Source organism: Typopeltis vanoorti, chromosome 2 (genome assembly GCF_054136105.1).
Source record: "Typopeltis vanoorti isolate ZY-2024b chromosome 2, IOZ_Tvanoo_1.0, whole genome shotgun sequence".
NCBI lineage: Eukaryota > Metazoa > Arthropoda > Arachnida > Uropygi > Thelyphonidae > Typopeltis > Typopeltis vanoorti.
In genome coordinates, this window is record NC_143550.1 from 157,863,706 (window position 1) to 157,890,173 (window position 26,468).

Below are 26,468 nucleotides of genomic sequence, written 5' to 3' on the forward strand. Positions count from 1 at the left end.
AAAACAACAAAGTTTCAATACGTCGAATGCCAATTCCTTATATCTCCATATTTCAGAACCTATCGCAAGAATTTTAAAGAAATATGATTTAACAGCTATGTATTCACCTATTAACAAATTGTCTTCTCATTTTCCTTCTCCTAAAGACAAACGCTCAACTTTATCTCTTCCTGGAGTTTATCAAATTCTATGCAACTGTGATCTCTCCTATTTTGGACAGACTGAACATTCTTTTAAAAAAAGAATCCAAGAAGATCAATCCTTTATTCTTCACAACAAACCTGAAAAGTCTGGATTGGCTCAGCACGGGATTGAAACTGACTACAGCATCCTTTGGTCCAGGACTCGCCTCTTGCATAGATCCCGTTATAGGTTTGAACGTTTGTTCAAGGAAAGCATGGAGGCCTTACTCCATCATCCCAACCTGAATTGTAATGATGTATATCTATATAAAAAATCTGGGAAAGTCTAATCAAGATTACTCATTAATTATTATTATTATTATTTATCATTTTTTGTTAGTATTCTAGCTTGTATTTTTAAAACTGTTTCTTGTAATACCACTGAGGATGGTCTGCTATTTCCAGACTGAAATATTTGGTTAATTAAATATCTTTCTTGTGTTTACGTGCATTTATCATTCATATATTTGATCGTGTTGTGTTAGCCTCCATTTCACACCATTATTCCTCAAACTCAGTGCTAAGTGGGACATTATTATCATTAATTGCTTTCCAGTATTTCTATCCTAACTAGACTCAAGTCATCTGATATCATTAGTAGCACTCTCCTATCTTTTCTGTCATTTCTAAAAATACTATATCCTTCACACTTGATTCTAGTTACTACACCTGACGTGGAGAACTGGGTTTCATGAATGCCAACAATTTTAGGTTCCAATGTATTCATTAAAGCAACAAACTCAACCAACCACTGGTCTTAATAGCCATTTTTATTTATGTAACTCCCTCCCATGAAAGGTTTAATTGTAAAATTATAGTACATTTGTACCGTGGGTTTGTGAGTGGACTAAGGATTTTTTTTTCTCTGTTTATACTGATTTTATATATTTTTTGTATTTTTATTCATTTTTTTAAAAACCTAGTCTGGAAATTCTGCTCTAGAGACCAAACATAGGACTTTTTCAAGCCAGATTTCAAACTGTGCGGTGAAAATCATCACCCGCCTAAAGACAATCATAAACATCTGTGCTCTCGATGAGATTCGAACCTGCAGCCTATTGATTGGAGAGCAGATATGATTTTCAGATTGTAGCTGTGGAATTTTTTCTCTTGTATTCAAAATAAATTCTCCAGTATTCTGCAAAATAATTCTCCAGTATTATTTTGCAGTATTCCCTTGTAAACATAAAACTGACTTTGAGCATTTGGTACCAGTAACATTTATCTAGGTGTAAATATCTCCAAGTTCTTGAAGTTCATGCTGTTGCTGCCCTATTAGGAAGGCAGCAACAATCTTCCATCTACTTTCCTGATGGAAAATTGAAAATAATAGAAAAAGAAAATATCTATATTTAATGAGGCCTGAACTCTAATAACTACATAGCAAGTTTGCGAATGCTAATTGTTATCATTAGATATTTCATACACTGCTTTAATGGCAGTGTGTGAAATATCTATCATTAAATTCTATCATTACCGTCATCACTGTAATGATAGAATTATTGTTTGAAACATTGCAGGCATTTAATGGAGTAATGAATGATATCATATAATGCTGTGTGTATCTGATTGAAAAGCATGTTTTGTAGTTAGCCAGAAGGATTCAATCATTCTGATTTGTATGTTCTTAGTGGTAAAATCTAGTAGAAGACATGTTATATCATTGTTCATTAACAGTGTAGGAAAGGATCTGAGAGAAACTGTTCAGTTATTTGCTAATGGTGCAAAGTTGGGGGGGGTAGAGCAATAGTTCATACAGATAATGTCAAAATTTTGCAGAATGATTTGGATAGACTGGCAGACTGGGCAAAGGAGAATGGATGTCAGTTTAATGTGGCAAAGTGTAAGTGTATGCATTTTGGGCTTGATAAGACTCCATCTTGACTACTGCATGCAGATTTGGGTTCCAGGGTTTCTTGGTGAAGAGGAGGAGGAGGTGGAGAGGCTAGTGACCAAGATGGTAACAGGTCTATGGAATGAACATTACAAGAACAGGTTGAAGATTTGTGGGTTACAGTAACTGGTTGATAGGCAGAAAAGAGGACTTTTTCAAAACAGGTCTGCTGGTGGGAGAACTAGGGGGCCATCCATGGTAACTAAGTAAGTAGTTAGCAAGGGTATTAGAACTAGTTTTTTTGCTTGGAGAGTAATGAATGAGTGGAGTAGATTGCCAAAGTCTGTTGTAGGTGCCATGACTGTGAATGAGTTCAAAGCAAAGTATGATAGATACTGAACAAATGTTGGATAGTTATTGATGTGATGTTTAGGGCACCTCCCTCGATGAGTCTAAGGACTCCTTGGAGTTGTTCATAATAATAATAATAATAATTTAAGGTTATTATAACACTTTCTCTAATAGATTATTTGGACCTTTGAGCTCTCAGTTTTGTTGCAGTAGGCTCGCATTAATCCACACAATGTCTGTCTCACAATGCATTTATTAAACAGTACACTCATTTGTCAACCTATTTAACAGTTCTTCACATCTTTAAAATTTCTGAAAATTTTCTCCTACATCTTTTATACAAAATGGATAGATTCTGTGCACTGCTTATCATATCACATAGTTTCTGCCTGTCAGCCAATTTTTATAAAAACACAACTATTTTATCCATAGAGAGCATTCCATTGACCCATAATCATTTAATAATAATTGGAAAGCACTGGTGATTACTTTATTATTCCAATGTTTATTATAACATAGCATTTATATTATTTTTATATAATTAAAAATTACATTTTACATACAAATTACACTTTATTCATATATTTTTTCTTTTTTAGCAAAACCATCATTTAGTCAGAAGTTGTCTGATGCAACTGCCAAAGAGGGAGAGGATGTTGAGTTCACAGTAAAAACTGTTGGTGAGCCACAGCCAACAATAAAATGGTAACTATAATTATGCTTTTTTTAAAATTATTATTTATATTTGATGTGACATGCATGATTTTGTTTTGTAAAAACAAAAATCACGACATATAGCTCAAAATTTTTTCATCTTTTGCTAGATGATATCAATGTTGAATATATTCCAGAGTATACCTACCAGGACAAATAATATCTTTCAACAGTAAACCTAAAAGACATTCAAGAGTAACCAAAGCATGGAATAATTACTGGAAATTGGGCCAGTGGACAAAGGATGATTTGCTCATCTCTCTTAAAAGGAAGTTGATGTATTCCATTATGTTGCTCTCATTAATATACAATGTTCAAATTTAGTCCTTAACAATAAAATGAGAAAGAACTTCAAGTGTGTGAACAAGCATTGGAGAGAAGTATTTTGGGAATTAAGAAAGTACAGAAGGCACAAAATTCAGATATTAGACAGATCACAGTAATTGTTGCCATGTAGCTAAGATGAAATTTGACAGACAGGTTTTCCTTACTACAGTTTTGATTCCCAAAGAGAGCATGAGATCTAGAAGAAGACAGCAAATGAGGTTGAGAGATGATATCATAAAAATGGCAGGAAACAACTTGGATGAGTATGGTCCTTGAAAAAGAGAAGAGTGGAGAAATTTGGGAGAGACCTTTGCCAAGCAGTGGAATGTAACAGGCTGATAACAACAACAACATGATGAGGATCACTCAATGGTCAATGTTAGATAACTGAGAGCTTCATTTGGATGCAAAAACAATTGCTGGCCTGGTTGGCCGAGTGGGTAGCGTATCTGCTCTCCAGCCAAAAGGCTGCTGGTTTGAATCCCACCGTGGGTATGGATGTTTGTGATTGTCTGTGAAAATACTAGTGGTCGTGGTGGGTGGTAGATAGCATTGGTGTAGTTGTGGTTCATTGTAGTTGGTGGATTGAGTGGTAGATACAGAGAGTTGTGGAGTAGGTACCCTCCCTTGATGAGTCTTTGAACTCCTTGGAGGTGTCACATAAATAATAATAATAAAAAAATAAGGATGGCCATTAACCTTAACCATACAAATTATAATCAGTATTGGCTGAAACTATATATATATGTTATGATCGACAATCATTATCATCATCATCAACAACAACTATGGGTCCAATGCTCGTAGGTGTCCGATACCATCGTGATATGATTCTTCCATTGCATTCTGTTTTGTGCAAGATGACTCAGTTTGTGTATAGAGTTTGTGCACCATTTGACAATGTCATCACCTCATTCTCTGTTTGGTCTTCCTTTTTTGTTCTTTCCTTCAATCATCCCAAACAGCAGCATTTTTATTTTCCTCTCATTTTTCATTCTACATATATGACATAATTTCATAGAGACATAGTGACAAAGATATATAGTTTCCTTTTGATTATTTTCTGGATCAGGTTTTCTTTTGGTTGTATTCGTATTCGTCTGTAGATTTCCTCATTGTTCACTTTCTGGATCCAGCTTATTCTCAAGATCTTTCTATACCACTTCCTCTGAAATGCTAATAGCCTCCTTTCAGATTCTCTACCCAGGCCTCACATCCATAGCACATGCTGCTGAAGATACAGGTTTCTACAATGCGCAGTTTAGTTTGCATCTTTATAGCTTGGCTCTTCCATATTTTGTCCATGGCTTTTAAAATAGTTGTTGCTCTGGCTATTCTAATTTTTATCTATCTCTTTTTTGGGGTCCAAGTCATGCATCATGTGGCATCCAAGATATGTGAAATGTTCCACATTTTCCAGTTAGAATCTGTCTATCATAACTCTGTTCAGTAACTCCTGTTGTCCGAATATCATTGTTTTAGTTTTTTCAAAGTTGACATTTAGTCCATATCTTTTTCCTTCTATGTATAATGTTTACAATGTCTGTTCCAGCCTTGCTGCATCTTCTTCAATCAGGACGATGTCATCTGCAAAGCAAAGGTAGTTTATTCTCATGCAATTTATTGAAATGCCTCCACCCTCTTCTTTAATCTTATCTGGTGTTCTTCCTAGATGTGTGATGAAGATGATTGGTGATATTGGGTCCCCTTGTCTCATGCCTTGACTAGTGGCAAACCAATCTCCTGTCTCACCTGCTATTCTGATTTTTGCTTGTGCTTGGCTGTTTTATATCTTTCAGCAAACAGATCAATTTATTGTCATAGGATTCCAAGACAGCATATGTCTTGGATTTTGGTCAATATTGACCATTTTGGTCAATATTATCAAATGCTTTTTGGAAGTCCACAAAACAGCAGTATATCTTTTTGTTCTTTCTTTGAGCTTTCTCTGCTATTAGTCTTAGTGCGAGTATTTGTTGCACTGTACTTCGATCTTTTCGAAATCCGTCTTACTCATCAGGAAGATGTGCCTCCATATGACCCTTCAGGCATTCTGTTAGTATTTTCATCAGCACTTTGCTATTAATGCAATAGTTCTGTAATTGGTGCATTTAGAGGCACTGCCTTTCTTATGAAGAACAACCAAGACCGATTTTTTCCACTCTTTGGGGGAATAACCTGATCTCCATATTTCATTGCATAGTTTATGCATTTCTTTTACAACTGATTCTCCCCCATATTTTAGCATCTCACCTATTATGTTGCCATCTCCAGGACTCTTGTTGTTCTTGAGATGTTTTATAGCCCTTATTCACTTCCTCTTCCAAGATGTCATTTTCAAAGATCTCTGCTGGTGGAGAGATTGCTTTTAGTTCTTTGATTACTTCTGTTGCAGTATTATTTAGTTGATATTTTATTTTATTTTATTCAATACAAGTGGATACATGCCTTCTGGAATGTTGTGTGGTTATACAAGGACCTCATCAAAATAAGAAACAAAGCTAATAGACACTTTGAAATAATTAGTATTACCAAGATTAAAAGACCAAAACAAGGGCATCTTTTTATAGGGTCTGTGTATATCATTGTCATTCCGTATTAGTGATGTCCTTTTGGTTGGAGAGATAGGTTTGAAATCCTTTCTAAGATATGAAGAACCTTTATGAGGCTTTTGAAATGAAGGGAAGTTGACTGGTCTAATATGGAGTTCAGAAAGGTTTTTCCTCCTGGAAACTACATTTTCCATCTCACAAACCAGCCAGCCTGCCAGAGAATATACACAGTTTACAATAGACATTATAGTTTTAGTTTCTTCAACCATAATTAAAAAACAAACAAAACCCACTCTTTTAATGCATTCCATTCATTTATCACTCTTCATGCAAAAATTCTACTTATTTTCCTTACTCACATGATCTTTATTTAGTTTCTGTGCAATATTCAATACCTATCTGCCAATCTCCATGGATTACATATGCTTAACCCTGTCTTTGTATATAACATGCGACAGTCATGGTACAGTCTTAATTAATCATCTGTAGTCTTTTTAATAATTCTATAATACCCAAATTATCCAGGAGACCAGATCTGTGCACACAAATCCAGATGCACTCTGATTAGAATCTTGTAGCACTAAGTATCGCCTCCTTTTTCCTACTTGTCATTCTCTTCTTTGTATTATAACAACAGTTTTCTGAGTAATCTTTATCGTTTTTTTTTTAAAATGTATTCACTAAACTTCAAGCTCCTAATCACTAGTGGTCCCAGCTCTTTTGCATCCATCACCTCCTTGAGTGAAAAATATACAACTCATTCTATTTATCTGGCCAAATTGATATGACTCTCTCTGCTTGTAAATAATAAACTGATATCTTAGTTCATCAACTTATTCAGATCCTCTTGTAGTAAAATCATATCATATCAGAACTCTCTGTCATTACTGTCCTTAGTTTGGCATCATCTGCAAACAGTTGACCATCCCTTCTCACACTGTTAACTGTATACATCAATTTATGAGTTAAATAACAGCAATCCCAGAACAGATTCCTGTGGTAAACTGCTTGTCACCATTCCCTTTCAAGACATTATTCTCCTATAGACCACTTCTCTCAACCATTTCTGCATAATGGCTGCTAACTGATTATCTGTCCTCATCTCACCCACCTCAGTTTGCACAATGATTTTTCATGCAACACTCCATTAAATTCCTTTGAAAAATTTGGAAAAAATCACACTAATAGCCTCTGTTTCAGTACATCTGTTGCCTTGTTATAAACTGTAAGTAGTTTACTGATGTAAGACTTATTCTGTTAAGGATAAGTCTTACATCAGTAAGACTTATCCTTAACAGAATAGATTAATAAGAACAAGATTAATAGATTAACAAACTTAGATTAATAAGAACAAGAATCTTACTTTCAGGAAAGATTCTTGTTCTTATTAATCTAAGTTTGTATTATACTCTAACCAGCCCCTCTGATACCTTTGCAGCCATAAATTGGCATATAAATTTGTCCCTATTGGCTTAGATTCTCTATTATGCAGTGGCACTATTTTTACCCTCCTTCCACTTTTCAGGGATTGTTCCTTTTGCCAGATTCTTGTTGGACAAAGTCAGTGTCAGCTTCTTTCCACATTCCTGTAATATACATGATGATCCCACAGCCTTATTAGAATCAGGTTTACTTAAAATTCCAATCAGTTCACATTCCTGAACCGCCAGTCTCATCTTCTTTTCCAATTGTGTTTAATACTAGTACTCTCCCAACATGAACTATTAACAAAATACTCGTTGAGCATTTCTGCGATATCTTCAGTGGATGTGTTTCACATGCCATCTCTAACAGTGGAATTCAATCTTCCATATCTGCTTCTTTTACTAGCCAAATAACAGAGAATCATGATACAGGACAGAATTCTCTGAATTCTGTCCTGTATCAACTTCTCCAGTATCTTATCTATCACTCCTGAGACTTATTGGTCTGTAATTCACTACCTCTATCTTGGATTCTCATTTATGTAACATAACTATTCATAGGCACTTTTCCTAGGTTTAAATTGAACAGCTTGATCAGAGGAGCTTTCAATTTTCTTGCATATTCTTATGATACACCAGCTTATATCCCATCTAATCCCATTGCCATATTTTGCATTAAGGTCTTATGCACCTCTAATACATTACCTCTATTTTCACATCACTCAATGTCATGTCTGATGTGAGAATATACAGGTAATAGACAAAAAAAAATGGAAACACTAAGCTATGAGGTTGCATTATCGGAACATGACTGTGAGGTGCCCTGTCTGCCATGGCCATTCTATTTGCAGACTTAAATCCTATAGAACATTTATGGGACATTTTGGAGAGCTCTCAGGCAGTTTCCTACCTCCAAAGAACAGAGGTGAATTGATCCAGTATCTCCGATAAATGGTGTAAAATTCCTCCTGCTGAGTTCCAAGCACTGACAGTCTCTCCCTTGAAGAATATAAGCTATACTAGATGCCCACGGTGGACCAATGGCATATTAATTGAAACATGTCACTGTTTCCATTTTTTTGTCACCTGTAGGTACTACAGTATTTCCACCTGGATGATACATCTTTGCAAAATGATTATTCAGTAACTCACCTATCTCATTTGTTTCTGTTACACTCCTACTATCAGCACTTGTTAAAGTTATCCTGTCATAGTTGTTTGTCCTTTTATTTGCCACATTGCAAAAGAACTGTTTGGAATTTTCTTTGGTCTGCTCTTCTAGCCTGATACTGCTTTCTCAAACACTCCTTGACTATTGTCCATGCTCTGCTAACAACTACCCCCCCCCCCTTTAGATTCTTGTACCATGGGACTTGTAATAGATAGTTTGCTATAGTAAAATTTCCTTTTGCATAACAGTTGTTGTGACTTTTTTTTTTTTTTTTCCGGTAATTTGTTACAGTGAGCAGAGCAAATTTGTTATAATGATGTTTACTGAAGTGAGAGTAAGCTGTAATAATGCCAATCCCCTGCCAGATATTTGTTCATGACACAGACTAATTATTACTAACACTATATTTCAACATAAAAATATGTATAAATTCGAGTGGAGAGAACACATATAATGCAAGAAAAGTATACTTGACTCTCACCATAGTGAACTTGTAAGAACCAAAATAATAGTTCATTAGAGATAGTTTGCTATAGTGAATTTTATTTTTAGAATAGCATCCTGTCTAAGGTATTTGGTTTCAACTTTTCAGTAGTTTGTTATGAGTGTTTTGTTATTATTTGTTTTTTACTATAGTGAGAGTTGACTATATTATTGATTATGTTGTTTTTAAATAGATTTCTTCAGATTCAGGGATGTACAGAGGAATTTGAAATTGCCACTTTCACCTGGCATCAAGCAGGATAACAACCAGTATTGTGTTGAAAAGATAAAAAAAAATGCATGTACTAAAGTTTTGAAAAAAATCAAACTTCAACTACTGTCAGGCACAAACTGTAAATTCAAATATAAAAATATTATTGAAGCAAAGTGAAATAAAGTAAAAAAGTAAAAGAAAAAAGTAAAGTAAAGTGAAAAAGTTTCAAACAAGAATGAAATTTTTGGAAAAATCTAAAGCATACTTTGTTTGATCCAGAAAGGAAAGCATATAATGAAGTTTTCTCTGAGTTAGTAAAATAAGAAATGAAAAGGAAGTTGAAGAAGCAGTCTATAAAGAAAGAAATCATAAAAAAATTGTAGAAGAATATATAATTTTTTAGCAAGTTTAATTTAATCATATAAAAAGTTCTTAGTAAGTAGCCATGTATGTTTAGAGAGAGAAAGTATTGGACAAAATATAGACAAGTTATGTGTAAAAGTAGCTAAAAAACTCATGAGAAGTTTTTGGAAAGAATATAGAAAATAAATATCATTATGGTAGAAATAATTTAGAGCTGTCAAGTAAGCTTAGAAATGAAGAAGGAGAATCTCAAATGGCTGAAATCCAAAATGGATTTACAGCCATTTGAGATTCTCATAAAAAACAACAACAACTTACTTTGAACAGTTATTAAATTAGGAAATGGATGATAGTACAATGATAGAAAATATCCAGGAGAAATACAATTAGGTACATTTGGTGGAAACTGCCTATCGAGCTTTCTAAATCATTTTATTGTTACATATAAACTAATACTGGATTATCAAATTAACTCACAGAGATTGTGTGTCTTTGATTAAAACTGTTCATATTTATGGTTTTAATGGTTTTTTTTTTTTTTTTCCCACGATGACAAATCGGCTTGGGAGAGGATTAGCAGTAGCCCATTTAACTAGAGCTGTGGGACATATTCTTAGGCAAGGCAGTGTAGGCTAGGTAGAAACAGAGGCAGGCTACCCTATTCTTAGCAAGAGTTATAATGTCGGTGATGGTGTCCCACAGCTCTAGTTAGATGGGCTGCTGCCAATCTTCTCCCAAGCCGATTCATCATCGTGGGAGAAAAAGACCACTCTCGTTAAAACCATGAATATAAACAATTTTAATCAAAGACACACAATCTCTGTGGATTAATTTGATAATCCAATATTAGTTTAAATGTAACATTAAAATGATTGAAATAATGTAATAATGAAAGAAGGTGATCATGATTGCTGGAAAGAGAGTGCAACTGACAGAACAAAAGTGAACATGCACGATTGCAAAAACAAAAGAGTGCATGACTGATGTATTGTGAGTACAAAAGCAAGTGTGATTTCTGATACAAAAGAGAGTATGATTGCCAGATTTCAAGACTTGATCATGGAAAATGAGATGTGGCATATGCACTGCGGATTAGATAGTTTATGGATATGAAGGAAGGCACAAAAGACTAAAATGAAGGATAGTAAAGAAAGGGCATGATGAATGACTCAAGAGTTGGTCTATGTATAGAGATTCTGTTATTAACAGTATTGTGAATGTGACAGGGTGCACAAGATATGTTTTCCAGGATGGAAGAAAGATGATCAGGGTGATTGATTTTTTGGATATGAGAAGTAAACAAGTGAGATTAATGAAAGTTGTAGGAATAGATGATTTTTTGGACAAAGGGAGAATGTCAGAATGATAGCAGAAGTTATTGAGGTAAGTTAAGGACAACAGTTTGGTAGTGTTGCCTAGTATAGCAATGATGAATTGAGATGATGAACATAAATCTATGGTATGTTGGCAGATCTGTGTGAAGAGAAAGAAGTGTTAATGTGTAGGATGCATTTGAAAGAAGGAAAGAAGGAGTTGTGTTCAAGGATGGATTACATTTAAATAGATTTGATGTGAATCAACCAGAGAGACTCCATTCATTGTGTAAAATTATAATGACAAACTACCTGTTAGAGCACTTTACTTTAAATTAAAATAAAATAACACTCAACATTTCAATCTTTATATCAGTACATCAGGAATACATACATATATACTGGGACAAAAGCTGCATCAAGATACAGCATGCTATAAGGAGATACAGCATGACTATTTTGGTCAACCATTGACTTTTGCCTGACCTTTACAAGCTAAAAGAAAAGAAAGATAAAAACAAATAAGTAAATAATGAAAAAAATTAGCAATAATTAAATACATAAATACAATAGTATGAGTGAAATTACATCAATGGCTACAGGGGTTAAAGATTAATTCTCTACAGCATTGTTATTTTTGAAATAATAATAATAACATCCTCCATGGAGTTGGCAGACTCATTGCAGGAGGTTCATTCAACTGACAACATATTTATGATACTGAATTTTAAAATCCTTAAAACTCCCTGCATAAACAACATATTCTGGTAATGTGTTCCATTTACTCATAATTCTCCATGTAAAATATCTACTCCTTACACAGTTTTTCACCACACTCTTACATAACTTCCAGGAATGGGCTCTGGTTCTTCCCTTCTCATTATAATCCCCTCTGGATTAATCTAATAAAATCCTCTCACTAACTTAAATGGCTCTATCATATCACCTCTTTTCTTCCTATCTACCAAACTCTGCAGTCCACATTTCTTCAACCTCTTTCTGTAGCCAGCATTCCAGAATCCTGATATTGTGTTAGTCACTCTTCTCTGGTCCCTCTCCAATGTTTCCACATCGCAATGAAAATCAGGTGACCAAATCTGAGCCCAGTAGTTCAAGTGTGGTCTGAATAGTGCTTTTTACAATGGCACAACCATCTCATTATCTCTACATGTTAGTGTACTTCTTATCATAGCAGCATTAGTGATATGCCCTCTAAACGCAGTCTATTGTCAACTATTACTCTCAAATCTCATCCACTTCTGCACTATAGTACACAGTCTTATATTTCTGCACTCCAAAATGCAACACCTTTCACTTAGTAATATTAAAATGACAGCTACACTCCTTTGTCTAAGTCAAAAGTCTATTTAAATCTTCCTGAAGGGAATTTACATCAGTAGTGCTACTTATAATTCTCCCTAACTTTGCATCATCAGTAAATAACTGAAGATTTCCAGTCAATCCACATGATATATCATTTACAAACAAGTTAAATAGCAGGGGAGGCAAGAACAGAACCCTTTGGCATGCTGCTGGTTATCCTGCTTTTTTTTTTTTTTTTGAGACACTGTTTCATCATACACAATTTACTGGTATCGTTCAGAGAGCTGATCACCAATCCATCTAACTAATATGCTATTTCTTCTCATCCTTTGCACCTTGTACACCAACTTATCATGTGATAATCTATCAAACACTTTTGCAAAGTCCAAGAATATCACTGTATATGATTCTTGCTTATTTAACACACTTGTTACCTTATCATAAAATACAAGTAAATTGCTAAAACAAGACCTACCCTTTACATATCCATGTTGACCTTCATAAAGAATGTGTCCATCATCCCAATTCACCCCAGTTCTGTTCCTAACCAATCTCTCCAACACTGACTACAACTGCAGTTATACAGACTAATCTACAAATCGAAACTTTTGTCCTAGAACCATGCTTGTGGACCAGTACTGTTTTGCCTTTTTTTTTTCCCCATTCCTTAGGAACCTTATCCACTGCAAGATTTTCATTAAATAACTAAATCAAGGGCATAGCTAACTGTCGTGTCAAGTTCCTTAAAAATACGTGGTGAATGTCATCCATTCCCACAGTCTTATTACCATCTAACACAATCAACACCTGATACACCTCTTCTTTCCCTTCTTATTTTCCTAAGACTTGTTTCCCTTCTACATGTTATATGATATCATTTACACCAGTATGATATATGCAAATAAAATGCTCATTCAATAATTTATTCCACTATGTCCTTTGCAACGGTCAGTCTGCTGCCATGACTATCCACCAGTGTCAACTGTCATAATTATTTTCCCTCTTGCTTGCCATATTGTGGAAGAATTCTTTTAAATTAACTTTGGCTTGACCAGCAAATCTCCCCTCATATGCAATATTTTTTCTTTTCCATGCTCAACACATTCATTGCCAATCACGCGATATCACGTGATACGAGTTCTCACCTGGCGGCCGATCACGCATTATCGCGTGGGTGTTATCACGTTTCTAAACTAAATAAAAAAATAAAAAAAGTTAGCCACCACACGAAATTCCAATTTTCAGCTTGGCAATTAATCACCTTTCTAGCCTTCACTTTATACTCTTCATGGATCTGATCACCAACTGTCTTGTACCACCTCATAACATTTTATTTTCTAACACAACTTGCTTGTTTTCACAGTTTATCCATTTCACTCCTACTCTCTTTACTTGCTTAATTCTTGGTATGCAGTTATACATTGTTTATGTCAGATACTACCTTATGAATGTCCATGCATTGCCAACAACTTTTCTGCACAGCCCATCTACCAAATGTGTTGATGCTAGTTTTTACATGCTTAACCAGTTTGTCTAAACATTTCACAATCAGTATTCTCTGCATTCCTTGTCCTATAACAGCATCCTATCAGATATACTAGCTTGTTAATTTCAACTTCACATCATACAGATTTAAAATGTGTGGACACAATTCCTCTGAAATCATTAATAGTACCCCCCCCCCCTCTTTTCACATCACATCATCCTCAGACAACCACGTTTCACTTATACTGATTATCTTTGGACATACTGACTCAATAACAACAAACTCAGACTCTTATTTTGAATACTCCTTATATTTGCATACAAACATAAAAATTGCTGTCTCTTTGAGGTAATTCTATCAGCACCAAATTTTCTACTCTAGCTACTATACTACACCACTCTCTTCAGTCAGACCATTGCTGTTTCCCTGATCCTGCCTCTAATTGCTATTCATACCGTGCTAAAGACAACCCACAAGAATTCTATCGATATGCTGCAAGTAAAAGAAAGAATGAATATGAAAGAATAACTCTTGTAAATCCAGATGCCATGAGGGTTATAGATGAAGAAGAGGTTGTTCAGTTAATGAGTGTCCATTTCGTTAAAAGCTATCAACCTGGTGAACGCAACATTGAGCTCACTGTTACCTCTTCACTAGATGAAGAAATGCAGGTGTGTGAGGCCAAAGTATTAGAGCTGTTGCACAAACTCAATAAGAATTCAGCAATAGGGACTGATGGAATATCGGCACGTGTGCTAAAAGAGGGTTCAGCTGAATTGATCATTCCTTTGACCAGGATGTTTAATATGAGTCTCAGTACAAGGAAGATTCTGCAGAAATGGAAGGAATGTATGGTAATTCCATTGCATAAGGGTGGTGCAAAGACTGATGTATCAAACTATCAACCAATTAGTATCTCAGGAGTGGTGGTGAAGATTTTGGAAAAATTGGTTAGGGCCTACATTCAGAAATGGGTTGACAGTGAATCTCTAATTTGCAATGAACAACATGGGCTTACTAAGGGAAGGTCATGTTTTAGTAACTTGCTCACATTTTATAACAATGTTACCATCGAACTAGATAAGGGGAATGGATATACCATGATACTTTTGGATTTTGCTAAGGCTTTTGACAGAATACAACACGACAGACTGCTGCATAAATTGGAGAAAGTGGGTTTGGGTTATACGATATTAGCATGGATAAGAGGATGGCTGACTGACAGATATCAAAAAGTGGTATACGTAGGATCTGAGTCTGCGAGGTTTAAGGTAACAAGTGGTGTACCACAAGGATCAGTGCTTGGTCCACTGTTATTCAATCTACATTAATGATATTGGGAAGGATTTGACAAGCGACATACAGTTATTTGCTGATGATGCAAAGATAGGTAGGGTAATCAGGCATGCTGCTGATATGCAGTCTTTGCAGAATGATTTGAATAGGCTGGAATCGTGGGCATGGGAAAATGGGTGTCAGTTCAATGTCAGTAAATGTAAAGTCATTCACTTCGGCATGATTAGATATCCAATGTCGTATTATATTGGTGGATTAGGCTAGAAGAAACAGATGAGGCTAGAGATCTTGGAGTGTTAGTAGATAGGAAGTCGAAGTTTAGGGGCCATGTGGCAAAGATTGCAAATACAACTCAAAAGATAATTGCAATGCTGAAACGAATGTTCACATGTAAAGATAAGGATGTTATTTTGTCCCTTTACAAGGCTTTGATAAGACCTCACTTGGACTATTGTGTGCAGGTCTGGTTTCCGTTGTGATTCTGGTATATTGGAGAGTACAAAAGCGAGTATTAAAAATGATATCAGGATTGTGGAATACTGATTATGAAGACAGATTGAGAATTTGTAGACTGCAGACACTAGCAAACAGGAGAAAGAGTGGCGATATAATTGAAACTTACAAACTGCTGAAAGGGTTATACAGGATTTCAATTGATTGGATGTTTCAATTTATGAAGGGTGGGGAAAGGACGAGAGGGCATCCTTGGAAGCTGAGAATGAAGGGTATAAGGGCTAGATTTTTCTCTCAGAGGGTGGTGCATGATTGGAATGGATTGCCATTGGATGTTGTGAGTGCAAGCAGTGTGAATGAATTCAAGAATAAGTATGATAGCTAGTGTGTGTGTAGTATGTGGTCTCCCTTGAGTCAGAGAGTCAGAGACTCCCTGGAGGTCTCTCTTAATAATAATAATAATAATAATAATACCTGTCTTATCCTCACTTTTATGCATTCCATCACCTTATGCTACCACAAACACATTTTAAACCTTGTATCCATCTTCCTCCTGTTGCATGATCCATTTAGTTGTGTAGTCCTGCTTCACAAGTACTCTTTAATCATTAGCTACATTAGCTACATTTAATTCTGTGCCTTCTCAGCAAATAGTATTTGTTCTAAATGTCCAGCACCATGTTTATTCAAATGCAATCATCAACTTTAAACCATTCCACCTTTCCTTCAAATTTGCTCCACAGATTTACAAATCGAAACCCCTTTGCCTCACACAACTCGGCCATCTTGCTATTCATTACCTCTGCTCTCTTTCTCAGTTCACTAATGTCATATCTGGATAACATGCTAATGACTTTCCAACAACACAATTATCCTTTCCCACAACAACTTTGTCAAGTATCTATCAACATTCCTTTTTTTTCACCAGCTAAGTCATTTGTGCCCACAGCTACCTCAAATTCTGTTGCCCTGTCTTTCCTTCTCTTCAAAATATTAGTTATTTGTTTCAATGTTCTGCTGGTGTGCTTTATATTAGTCATCACACCTCTAATGATTGAGTCCCTGTACAATGATATACGATTATTTTTCGACTCTTCTTTGTAATATTAACTTCCTCCTCCTTATTTTTCTCCATCAGCCAGTCTCTTCTTTAGATGTTTAATCTGATATTCTTGATCTTCATTTCACTTTTCATTTTCACCAACTCTTGCCTGAGTTCTACTATGGTTTTGATGCTCGCTCCCATTTCAAGTTAGAGCTCCCATCAGTTACAGCATTTTGAAATACTCTAACTGATCAATACACTTTTCTCATATGTTAATGCTTTCCTTCTTGTTGTTCACTCTAACAGTCCACAACTCTTTCACATTTTTCAGTGTTTACATGAAGCAATTCTCATGACACATCCACTGAGAAAAATTTCAGGGCAGAACTTGTTCTTCATGGTAAGATGCACCCATGTGCAGCTTACCATGCTGCACATGTGTGCATCTTTATGGATGCCATTTTTGAAAGCAGAAGCAATAGAATAACTAAGTAGTAAAAAAGACAAATAAACAAACAAAATGACAGTACTGAAGGAACACTTTACCAGCATGAAAAAAATAAAGCACAATTAAATGATAAAACGCCACACTACACACAATTTAAAAATGCTTTTCTTAGCACAGCTCAAATATACCACTTCGTTCACTCATGAATCAGGAGTAACATAAATATGAGAGGTGAAATTACTGCATTTATTGAGTTGATATATGTTTGTTGTCTGAGAACCACTGGTTAAGTATTGATCTATCTATATTTCTATTCTTTCTGGTTTCTGTATCCAATATATGGTTATTTTATGTGTAGAGATTGTTGGTATTTATTATCCTTTTTTTGTAGATGTTATGTGATTTGCAGAAGCAAAATCTTTGTGACTTTTAAGCCATCATTTTTGTTGAGATTATGGAATTAGCATCCCACTGCTTCCTTGAATTTTCATTCCAGTCAGTTCTGTGGCCATTCAAATGTGCCACAGAATTAATTGGAAAGACATCTAGTCCTTACATCATATCAAAATTTGGTACAAACAAAAATTCAAGGAAGTCAGTGAGATGCTAATCCGTAATCTCAATTTCAACCAGAATGATGGTTTAAAAGTTCCAAAAACTTCCAGCAGGTGTGGAGTTCACAGTTCAGAGGTTTCATGGATAGGGTTGGTTACAGACCTCAAAAGTGAATTGCTATGTTTATTTACAAATGTCAAGAGTAACATAAATATGGGAGGCAATATTGTTGCATTTGTTGAGTTGATTTGTCTGAAAATTGTGGGAATAAGTGAAACCTGGCTGCATGAGGATGATGAAAAAAATCATACTGGTTAAACTATCACTTAGATGAGGATAATGAAAAAATACCAAATTTGTATTCCTGACAAGAATACAAATCGAAGGATAAAATGTTTTTTCACAAGGATAGAAAGGTCAAGAAGGGAAGGACAGTGCTTGATGGTGGCAGAGAAATTATGCCTGCCAAGATGAAGATACAAGGGAAACATAATGGCAGTAGTTTTGAGGCACTATGTGTGTAAGGTGGAGATTGACAAGATGGAGATATTTAGTTGCATGCTGCTTGGATGGTGATTTAGTTGGATAAGTTGGGAATGTGAAAGGTTTCTGCCTTTCACATTCCCAACATGGAATACATTAAAAAAATTCATTCATTCATTCACAGCTCTTGATCAGGGTCCAAAATGCATTTATCTTCTTTCTGCCTAACTCCTCATGCTATAACTTTAAGCTGCCTCCTAAGATTTTAATCATCACTGGCTTGTAATTTCACAATATATTCTTCTCTGAGGGAATTTTTCATCTGGCTAGGCAGATGATCATCGTATTATCACTCTTACCAAATGGAGGAAGATTCGCACACTCCATCCCCAATTATCCTCAGAAGATATGATTATATCTAAGATTCTAGATCCCCATGTGTCTTTCTATATTTCTTCCAGATTTATGTATGTATGTAAAACCATCACATATTACTTAAGATGTTGAAAGTTTTCCCACTTGGTTATACTATAAATTAAAGATGCCAAGAAATTATATTCTTGGTTTAATCCTTTATCCAAGTGTAAGTAAGCAAAATTTACATGTAAAGTAACTTCATGATTGGGTGACTCGTATATAGAAGCTAATGACTTCACATCACTTGCCTTAGTATCCCATAATGCAAAGCAAATATCCTTACAAACATGTATAATGCTATGCATTATGGGTAGTGACCTTTCCCATAGAAAGGGTCACTCCTATGGGAAAGAATCTTGCAACAGGGAAAGTCTCAGAGGAGTGGAAAGAGGGTGAAATTGTTATACTTCACAAAGAGGTGATTAGACTGAGAGCACAAATGATACCAGTCTGTGTTCATGTTGTGATTAAGATGTTGGAGTTGTTGTTGTTGTGGACTAGGATCCAGAATTCAGTTGAAAATAGCAGTATTTTCTGTAACTAAATCAAAATGGATGGAGATTAGTAAGTTAGATAAGTGATTAACTGTGAGATATGTATTAGCAAGTTGTATATAGGGTAGCAGTATCCTGAAAGAGAAAAATTATTAGTCATATGATATAGCAGAGTTTCTTTCAGGACTGTTATTGTTTAACTTGTATGATAACAATATTAGAAGTCTTATCCTGAAGTATGCCTCTGTTTGCAACTGGTGCAAAGTTGGGTAGAATTATGAAAAGTACAGCAGATGGTGTAGAATTACCAGAGGATCTGAATGGTCAAGTGTAAGAGCTGTAAGTTCAGTGTTACAGAATATTATGAAATATGTTGGACAAAGATTGGATATAGAGCAGTTAATAGAGAACTTTTGAAGGAGGCAGCAAAAGAGATGAGAGATCTGATGGTGGTGGTGGACAGCAGGTACCTGAATTTTAGGGGATCACATCGCTAATATTGTGAAGACATCACGGTAGATTATGGTAATGAGGACCTTAATGTTTAGAAGCAAAGAGTTTATGTATCCATTGCATATGGTCTTAATCACACTGCATGCAGATCATAGATTGTCACTGTACAGAAATCTGGTTTTCAAGGGGATGCAGATATCTTGGAGAGAGAGAGTATGGAAAACATTGACTAAGGCAGTGTTGGGTCTTTGGAATATGAAGACAGATTGAAGGAATGTCCATTGCAGAACCTTGTGAATAGGTGGAGGATGGAGGATACGATTAAGATATTTAAGTTAGTTAGTGGTTGTTATGAGATTAATGTGGAGCTTTTCCGTAGAATGGAGGGGCAGGGATGTAACAACAGAAAGCATCCTTGGTAAGCACAGGAATGAGGAATAGATTCTTTGCATAAAGATTGCAATACAAAGTGCTTTGCTCCTACAAGAAAGCTTGCATATGCCTGGAAATGAGAGGGAAATGTTCAACTTTAGAGGAGTGTATAAAAGTTAAAAGCTTGACATGGAATTTGAAAGTTTAAAGTTTTTTTTTTTTTTAAAAGCTTCTCTGTTTCAGTTGATTCTCACTACAGCAAGCTCATAGGGACTACTGAAATAGATAATTCACCAGCATATTTCAGTTTGTCAGGTGAGGTTGTTATAATGGTGTTTGTTAGAGTTGCTGTCAACTATATAGACAGTATTCCTTTCCTTCATGCTTACACAGTGATCAGAATACATCATGAAAATTATGGAAACAACTGCCGTTTTAGGGTATTCAGAATATGTTTAGCTGAATTATCAGTGATTCTTTCAAACCCATTCAAAATATCTGGATTCATATAACTAGAGAGTTCAGATTTTGGGTTGTGAGCTGTAGATTAGTGGGGGGGGATGAGGGGATTACGTATTTTGTTACGAATAACAAAATACAATCTCTGATTGCATGTCACTGATATCAATAGATTCCTGCCTACCACTGAGGAGAACCAAAAGTTCGAAACAATACTGTCTAGTAGTCAGTGCTGTCTGGTAGTGGAATTCTAAACTGAAATTAAACACCTGATTATATGGATTCTTTGGAAATCACATCTTTTATTGGTTTGGTATTATGATTGTGCATTTCTAGGATTACTTTTTTTTTTTTTTTTTTTCACTTTGTGTTTTCATTAAAGATGTTTGGATCTCAAATGTATATTTTATGCTTTTTATTCTAGTATGAGGTTCTTGCCTTAACAGGTTATAATTATCACACCAGAGGATATATTACACCAGAGGATATATATTCATAAATGTGACTATACAGTTCTGTCCTGAGATGATCAGGCATGTGGTGGATTCAGTTAAGAAAGGTATATGTTGAACAATGCTGCAGTGATTATGACAAATTTAGGACTCAGCTTGAAGCATTGCCATGTTGGCAGATAATGCAAGCACATACCAAATAGTGAAGAAGTGTTTTATGGAAGCAGTATATGAATGCAATTCTAGTAGCAAGGCTTATACGTTGGTGATACATAACTGGTAATTAGCTTAAGGAATTAACAATGCATATAAAGGATATTAATTAAAGGCAACTTTAATGAATAACTTCAATGTTTCGGCAACGTCACGTTGCCATCTTCAGGAACATACTTTGGCCAAACAGGCAGGACAGCAAATATCAGGATTTCAGAACACAAAGACTACATCCGGTTTCACCAGTACAGCCACTCTGGGCTGGCAGACCATGCCTTAGATACCCGCCATAGAATTCATTGGAAGAAAACTAAAATAATACACTGCAGCAAGTTCAAGTATGAAAGATTATTCAAGGAATCATCAGCAGCTCTAAAAAACGTTCCAAACCTCAACAAATTTGGGCGCATGAAACTACCCCAAATTTGGGAGACTTACATTATGAGAACTTCAGCCCAATGGCCAAGACAACCCAATTAGCATGCCAGAGGGCACTATTAGGACTTTAGGAACAATATTAGTTTCTTGCCTTCTTCCTCATTTGCTTTTGTTAGTGCCTGCATGCACATACCATATTTTTATGTTCCTGAAGATGGCAATGTGACATTGCCGAAATATTGAAGTTATTCATTAAAGATGCCTTTAATTAATATCCTTTATATGCGTTGTTAATTCCTTAAGCTAATTACCAGTTAAGTGTATGAATGCATTCCATGGTTAGAAAAATAAATATAATAGGTGTTAATTTTTTTTTTTTATGTAACTCCATCAATAAAAAGTCATAAATATACAGAACATTATTACTGTAGATTGACTAAGAATTGGCCAATATGGTTTTTCCTGTGTTCTAGAAATGAACATGCTATTTTCAACTCTTTCATTGCTTCCAATAAACAGGTTGATGTCTCACACCATTCAGTAGAATTCATTTGCTACTTAATGATTTTCACAGAGATCTGTGTCGCACAGGAATTCAGATACCTATAGCCTGTTGGTTGGAAAGCAGACATGTTATCTTCTCAGATAACTAGGCTAGAAACAGACTAATAATGTTAAGCAAGAGATCACTGTAAGAAAATAATATGAAGAGACTCAAAAGCAGAGGAATGATCAATTAAACAAGCACTATGAAGAATAAAGCAGAAGAACTAGAAGATGGGCATGCTGAGGAAAGCAAAATTAGATTATGAAAAACAGTTAGTTGACCAAGCTACAGAAATCTTACAGAGTGTTATAAGTTAAAGGAATACTGATTTTGGAAGAATAGCTTTACTGAATGTGACTCATAAGACAGTGCCATGTCAGTTGTCAAGGAAGCAGTTAGACTTTTAAGTGGGCATTTGTCTTGGATCAATCATCTGTGTAAAAATAACATGTATTTTATGCTGCATTGAGCATAAATTGAAGGGATAGGCATGCACGAATGCAGTCTGGTGGAGATATTACAAAATTTTGATGCAAGCATGCCAGTAGTTAGACAGGATTGAAGCACACAAGTTTAAGAGAACATGTGTATAATGGAAACATGTAATGCCATTAATCTGGTTGTATAATTTGAGTTTTAACCCCAAGCAGGATCCTGAAGAAGTGAAAAGAAAGCTTGATAACCCTGTTGCATAAAGAGTGGTGCGAAAACAGTTTCAACAAATTATAGGCAGGTCATCATCTCTGGAGTGGTTGTTAAGTTATGGCAAATTGTTAAGTGTATGGCAAAAGGCCAGCTTCACCATAATTATTATATTTAATGTGAAGCTGGCCTTTCTGATCATGCCCTGAACACCTTACACAGAATTGATTGGAAAACCACCAGCTGTCTACATCACACTAGAACATGGTATGAACGGAAATTCAAGAAAGCCTGTGAGGTTATTATCAACCATCCCAATCTGAACAACAATGATGGTCTAAAAATCCCAAGCATATGGAAGGTATATATTCGACCTTCCGCACCAAGAACAACTATAAACAGGACTGTAGAAAATCCAGTATTGTAAAGCAAAAATAAGAATTGTAATACTAAAAATAGGACACCAATTGTTTCTGAAAGAAAACCATCTAAAAGAATGTTTATTCCTGCCATTGTAAAATAGAATTTAGCTTGATGTAAAAATTTATTTTTATTTTATTTTATTTATTTATTTTTTTTTTTCACCAGATGTCACGCCAATAGAATAACATGTGATCAAATCATTGTTTCTCTAGCTTACAGTTAACGATGTAACTCAGTATATTTATGTACGCTCCAGATGATGATCTTGATGTGAAGATCGAAACATCGGGATAATAAAAAAAAAGTTTTTTAACATGGTTGTAAATTCCATAAAATTTTTAAAATGAATGCTGATCACCGTGTAACCCTAAAAGAAAGGATAGAATTAAAGTGACTGCAGAAGCCAGTGGAGTACCACAAAGTTCTGGCCTTATAACATTCTAGTTCAGTTTGTTCATTAATGATATTGCAGAAGGCTTAAAGATAAATTCATTTGTTTGCCAAATGAAAAGTTAAGCATTGTTTTTTAGGAATGAAAGGAATTGTGCAAAAGAAGTGGATTGCATTTAAATGGATTTGGTGTGATTATGTTAGATGAAGTCAGAGGTGATGTGAAAGGGCAGGAGAGTTGAACAGGTACAACTGAAGCATTTATGAATGAAGAGGAGAAAAAAGTTTGAAAGATGAGATTTCCCAAATTCACTTAGCAAGTGTACCCATGAAGTGACCACCTGGATTTTGGTTGGTCATATGAGAACTTCTCTGAGTAAAGGATATATGTGGAGCTGATGATTATGAAAAACTTAGGAGACAACCAAGAGAATACTCTAGCATGAAAATAAGAATTGAATTGAAAAGAGACAGATGCCACTACTCAAGAGATATTCAACAGTAACATTGTCTGATTGTATTTCAGTGAAAAGACTAAATAAATCTGGAAAAAAAAAAGCTTCATAGAGACAGTACAAGACAAGGGGTAATAATCAGTTGCATGAGTAGTACATAAAGCAGACCAGGAAAGTAAATCAGTTGTATGATCATCAGAAGTACACTATAAGCATAAATTAGTCAATTAGGCCAACAAAAATCCCAGGGAGTTCTGATATGTGACAATAGAAGATTGGAGGATGATGTTAGTGAATTAAAATAGTAGATTGCAACTACTACTGAGGATATAGTTAATGTATTCAATGAGCAGTTTAGCAAGGGATTTCATTCTTATGAATGTGAAATCATGAAGAACTTGAGTGTAGAGAATATAGTGGAGGAGGGACTTAATAGTAAGTGAGCAGGAGGTATAGGAAGAATTAAGTAAACAATATTAATTAAGCAGTATGACTTGACAATATTGCTATATGTCTTAAATTAATTCTCCAATTAATTAATGGCATTCTTGGCATACCTGTTTAAAAAGAGTTTTGCAACATGGTAGGTCCTGAAGAAGTAGAAAGAGGGTAAAATTGTTCCACTTCACAACCAGGGATGATATGAGTGAGGCTATAAATTATAGTCCAATTCTGTGAATCTGGGTTGTGGCTAAGGTATTAGGAGAGGTTGGTGAGAGCTAGGATTCAGAATTGGGCTGATAATAGCAGGCTTCTCTGTGATGGCCAGAAGGAGTTTGTTAAATGGTGACAAATTCATTGGACAAGGCAGATATATATGCAGTGGTATAATTGGATTTTTCAAAGGCCTTTGGTAGATTTGCTACATGACATTACTAACTAATGTCATGTAGTGAATAGGAATAGAATGTATGTTGTGACCTTACAGGAGTATCTGAATAGACTGTGAGTGGGAAAGTGAGTGAATCTACCAGTTTAGCATTTCGAAGTGTAATAATGTCTTGAAATTTAGTAGGCATGTAGAGTATTTATTAATGAAATTTTGAAAGTGCAAAGAAGATGAGAGAGAGAGAGAGAGATAGAGATCTGGAAATTGTGGTGGATAGAGACTCAAAGTTGGAGTCACACTGCTTAAATTGTCACGATATCACAATGGATTATAGCAGTAATGAGGAAGACCTTAACGTATATTAGTAAAAGAGCTTATGATTCCCTTGTATAAAGTCTCGATCAGGCTATCTATCAGTTATCGTGTGTAGATATGATCACCTGATTTTCATGGGGATGAGGTGGTGTGGGACATGAAGACAAATTGAGGAAATGCAATTTCTTGCACCGTGTGAATAGAAAGAGAGGAGGTTGATTGAGACATATATATATTGATGAGGGGTTGAGGGGTTCTTACCAGATTAAATTGGGGAGAGATTGGGTAGAACTAGTGGCCATTTCTGGAATCTGGATTAAGGAAGGTATGAGCAAGGAAGTGCGAAGCAGGTTCTTTTTATGGAGAATGGTTGGTAAGTGGAATGCATTGTCTGAGAGTGTGGTGAGTGTAAAACCTGTGAATGGGTTTAAGGCACTGTTTGATGATCTTTTTGCATGAGAATGTAAACTTCCTGTGATCAGTCTTTTGACTCCATGGAAGTTAATAACATTTTACTTGTTTCAAAAGTTCTCCATAAATGCACTTAATGTTTTCCATGACCATGCCTGATTTAAAAATTTTTTGTGTATTGCTGATTTTCATTTTATAGCAGTTATGTATTTTAGTTAAAGAGTTCAAAAGGTGTGAAGCAGATTATTTAGGAGTATAATATCATCTCCATAAAAATAAAGAGCTCAGTTAACTTTTTAAGTTTTATATCAGCAATTAGTATAGGTTATATATTGTTTTATATAATGTTCCATTTACACAATTATAACCTTAGCATTTTAAAATGTTTTACTTTTGGCACTTTATATTCATTTTCCAGAACTTTTAAACATCTTTTCTCTTCCTATGATTTCTCAACTAAAGCTGGTCCTAATACCTCTATTTGACTGAATCCAGCATGTTCTTCACCAAGTTTTTACTTCAAATTTTCTTAGGTTCTTCTTAAGCATGTTTTCATATATCTTACCCAGTAGATAAATTTCTCTATAATTATTGAATTCAGTTTTATTTCACTTTTTATATGGATACTGCAAGAGTTCTATTTCTGTATGCAATATAGCCACTATAAAAGTTTTAAACATCCATATTTTTGAGCATTTATGGTTTTTTATTTATTTCGTGTGATGATACAATGGCCGTGAGCCACTTTTGTGGGGAGGTATGGCACATCTCAATCCCCCCACCATTTTTATCTGGGCTTGGGACCATCATAGCTGACAAATCAGACCTATGGCTGATGTGACCGTCTTAAGAATTCCTGACTGTAATCCATGTGTGTTCAAGGGGCTGGTTTGCCTGTTCTGGGGGACAAAAATCCCTAGTTTCCAGGTAAAAAAAAACCCTACCTCCATATGAGATCGGCTAACTCACCTTTTATTGAAAGAGACCAGATAAAGGTTCATCACATCATGGATGGGAATCGAATCCAGGTCTTTCTGACCAAAGGGCTTCATCTATACCTACTGAGCTATGGAGGCTCAGTGTTTATGGTTGATTATCATGTACTCCAGATGCATTTCAAATTTTTAACATCTTTTAAAATAATATGGTATGACCACATAGAATTAATTTTTTTTTCTCCCATTAAGCTTCTATCATTAGG

At 35.3% G+C, this 26,468-nt stretch overlaps 1 protein-coding gene across 1 annotated transcript in view; it reads left to right on the forward strand.

Moving 5' to 3' along the window:
• Positions 1-26,468, forward strand: part of LOC150109564 (protein Obscurin-like) — a 1,271,613-nt gene that overhangs the window by 276,148 nt on the left and 968,997 nt on the right. The window contains exon 24 of the mRNA XM_090402667.1: positions 2,967-3,072. Within this exon, the coding sequence (XP_090258793.1) occupies positions 2,967-3,072 (106 nt within the window). The remainder of the gene's footprint in view (positions 1-2,966; positions 3,073-26,468) is intronic.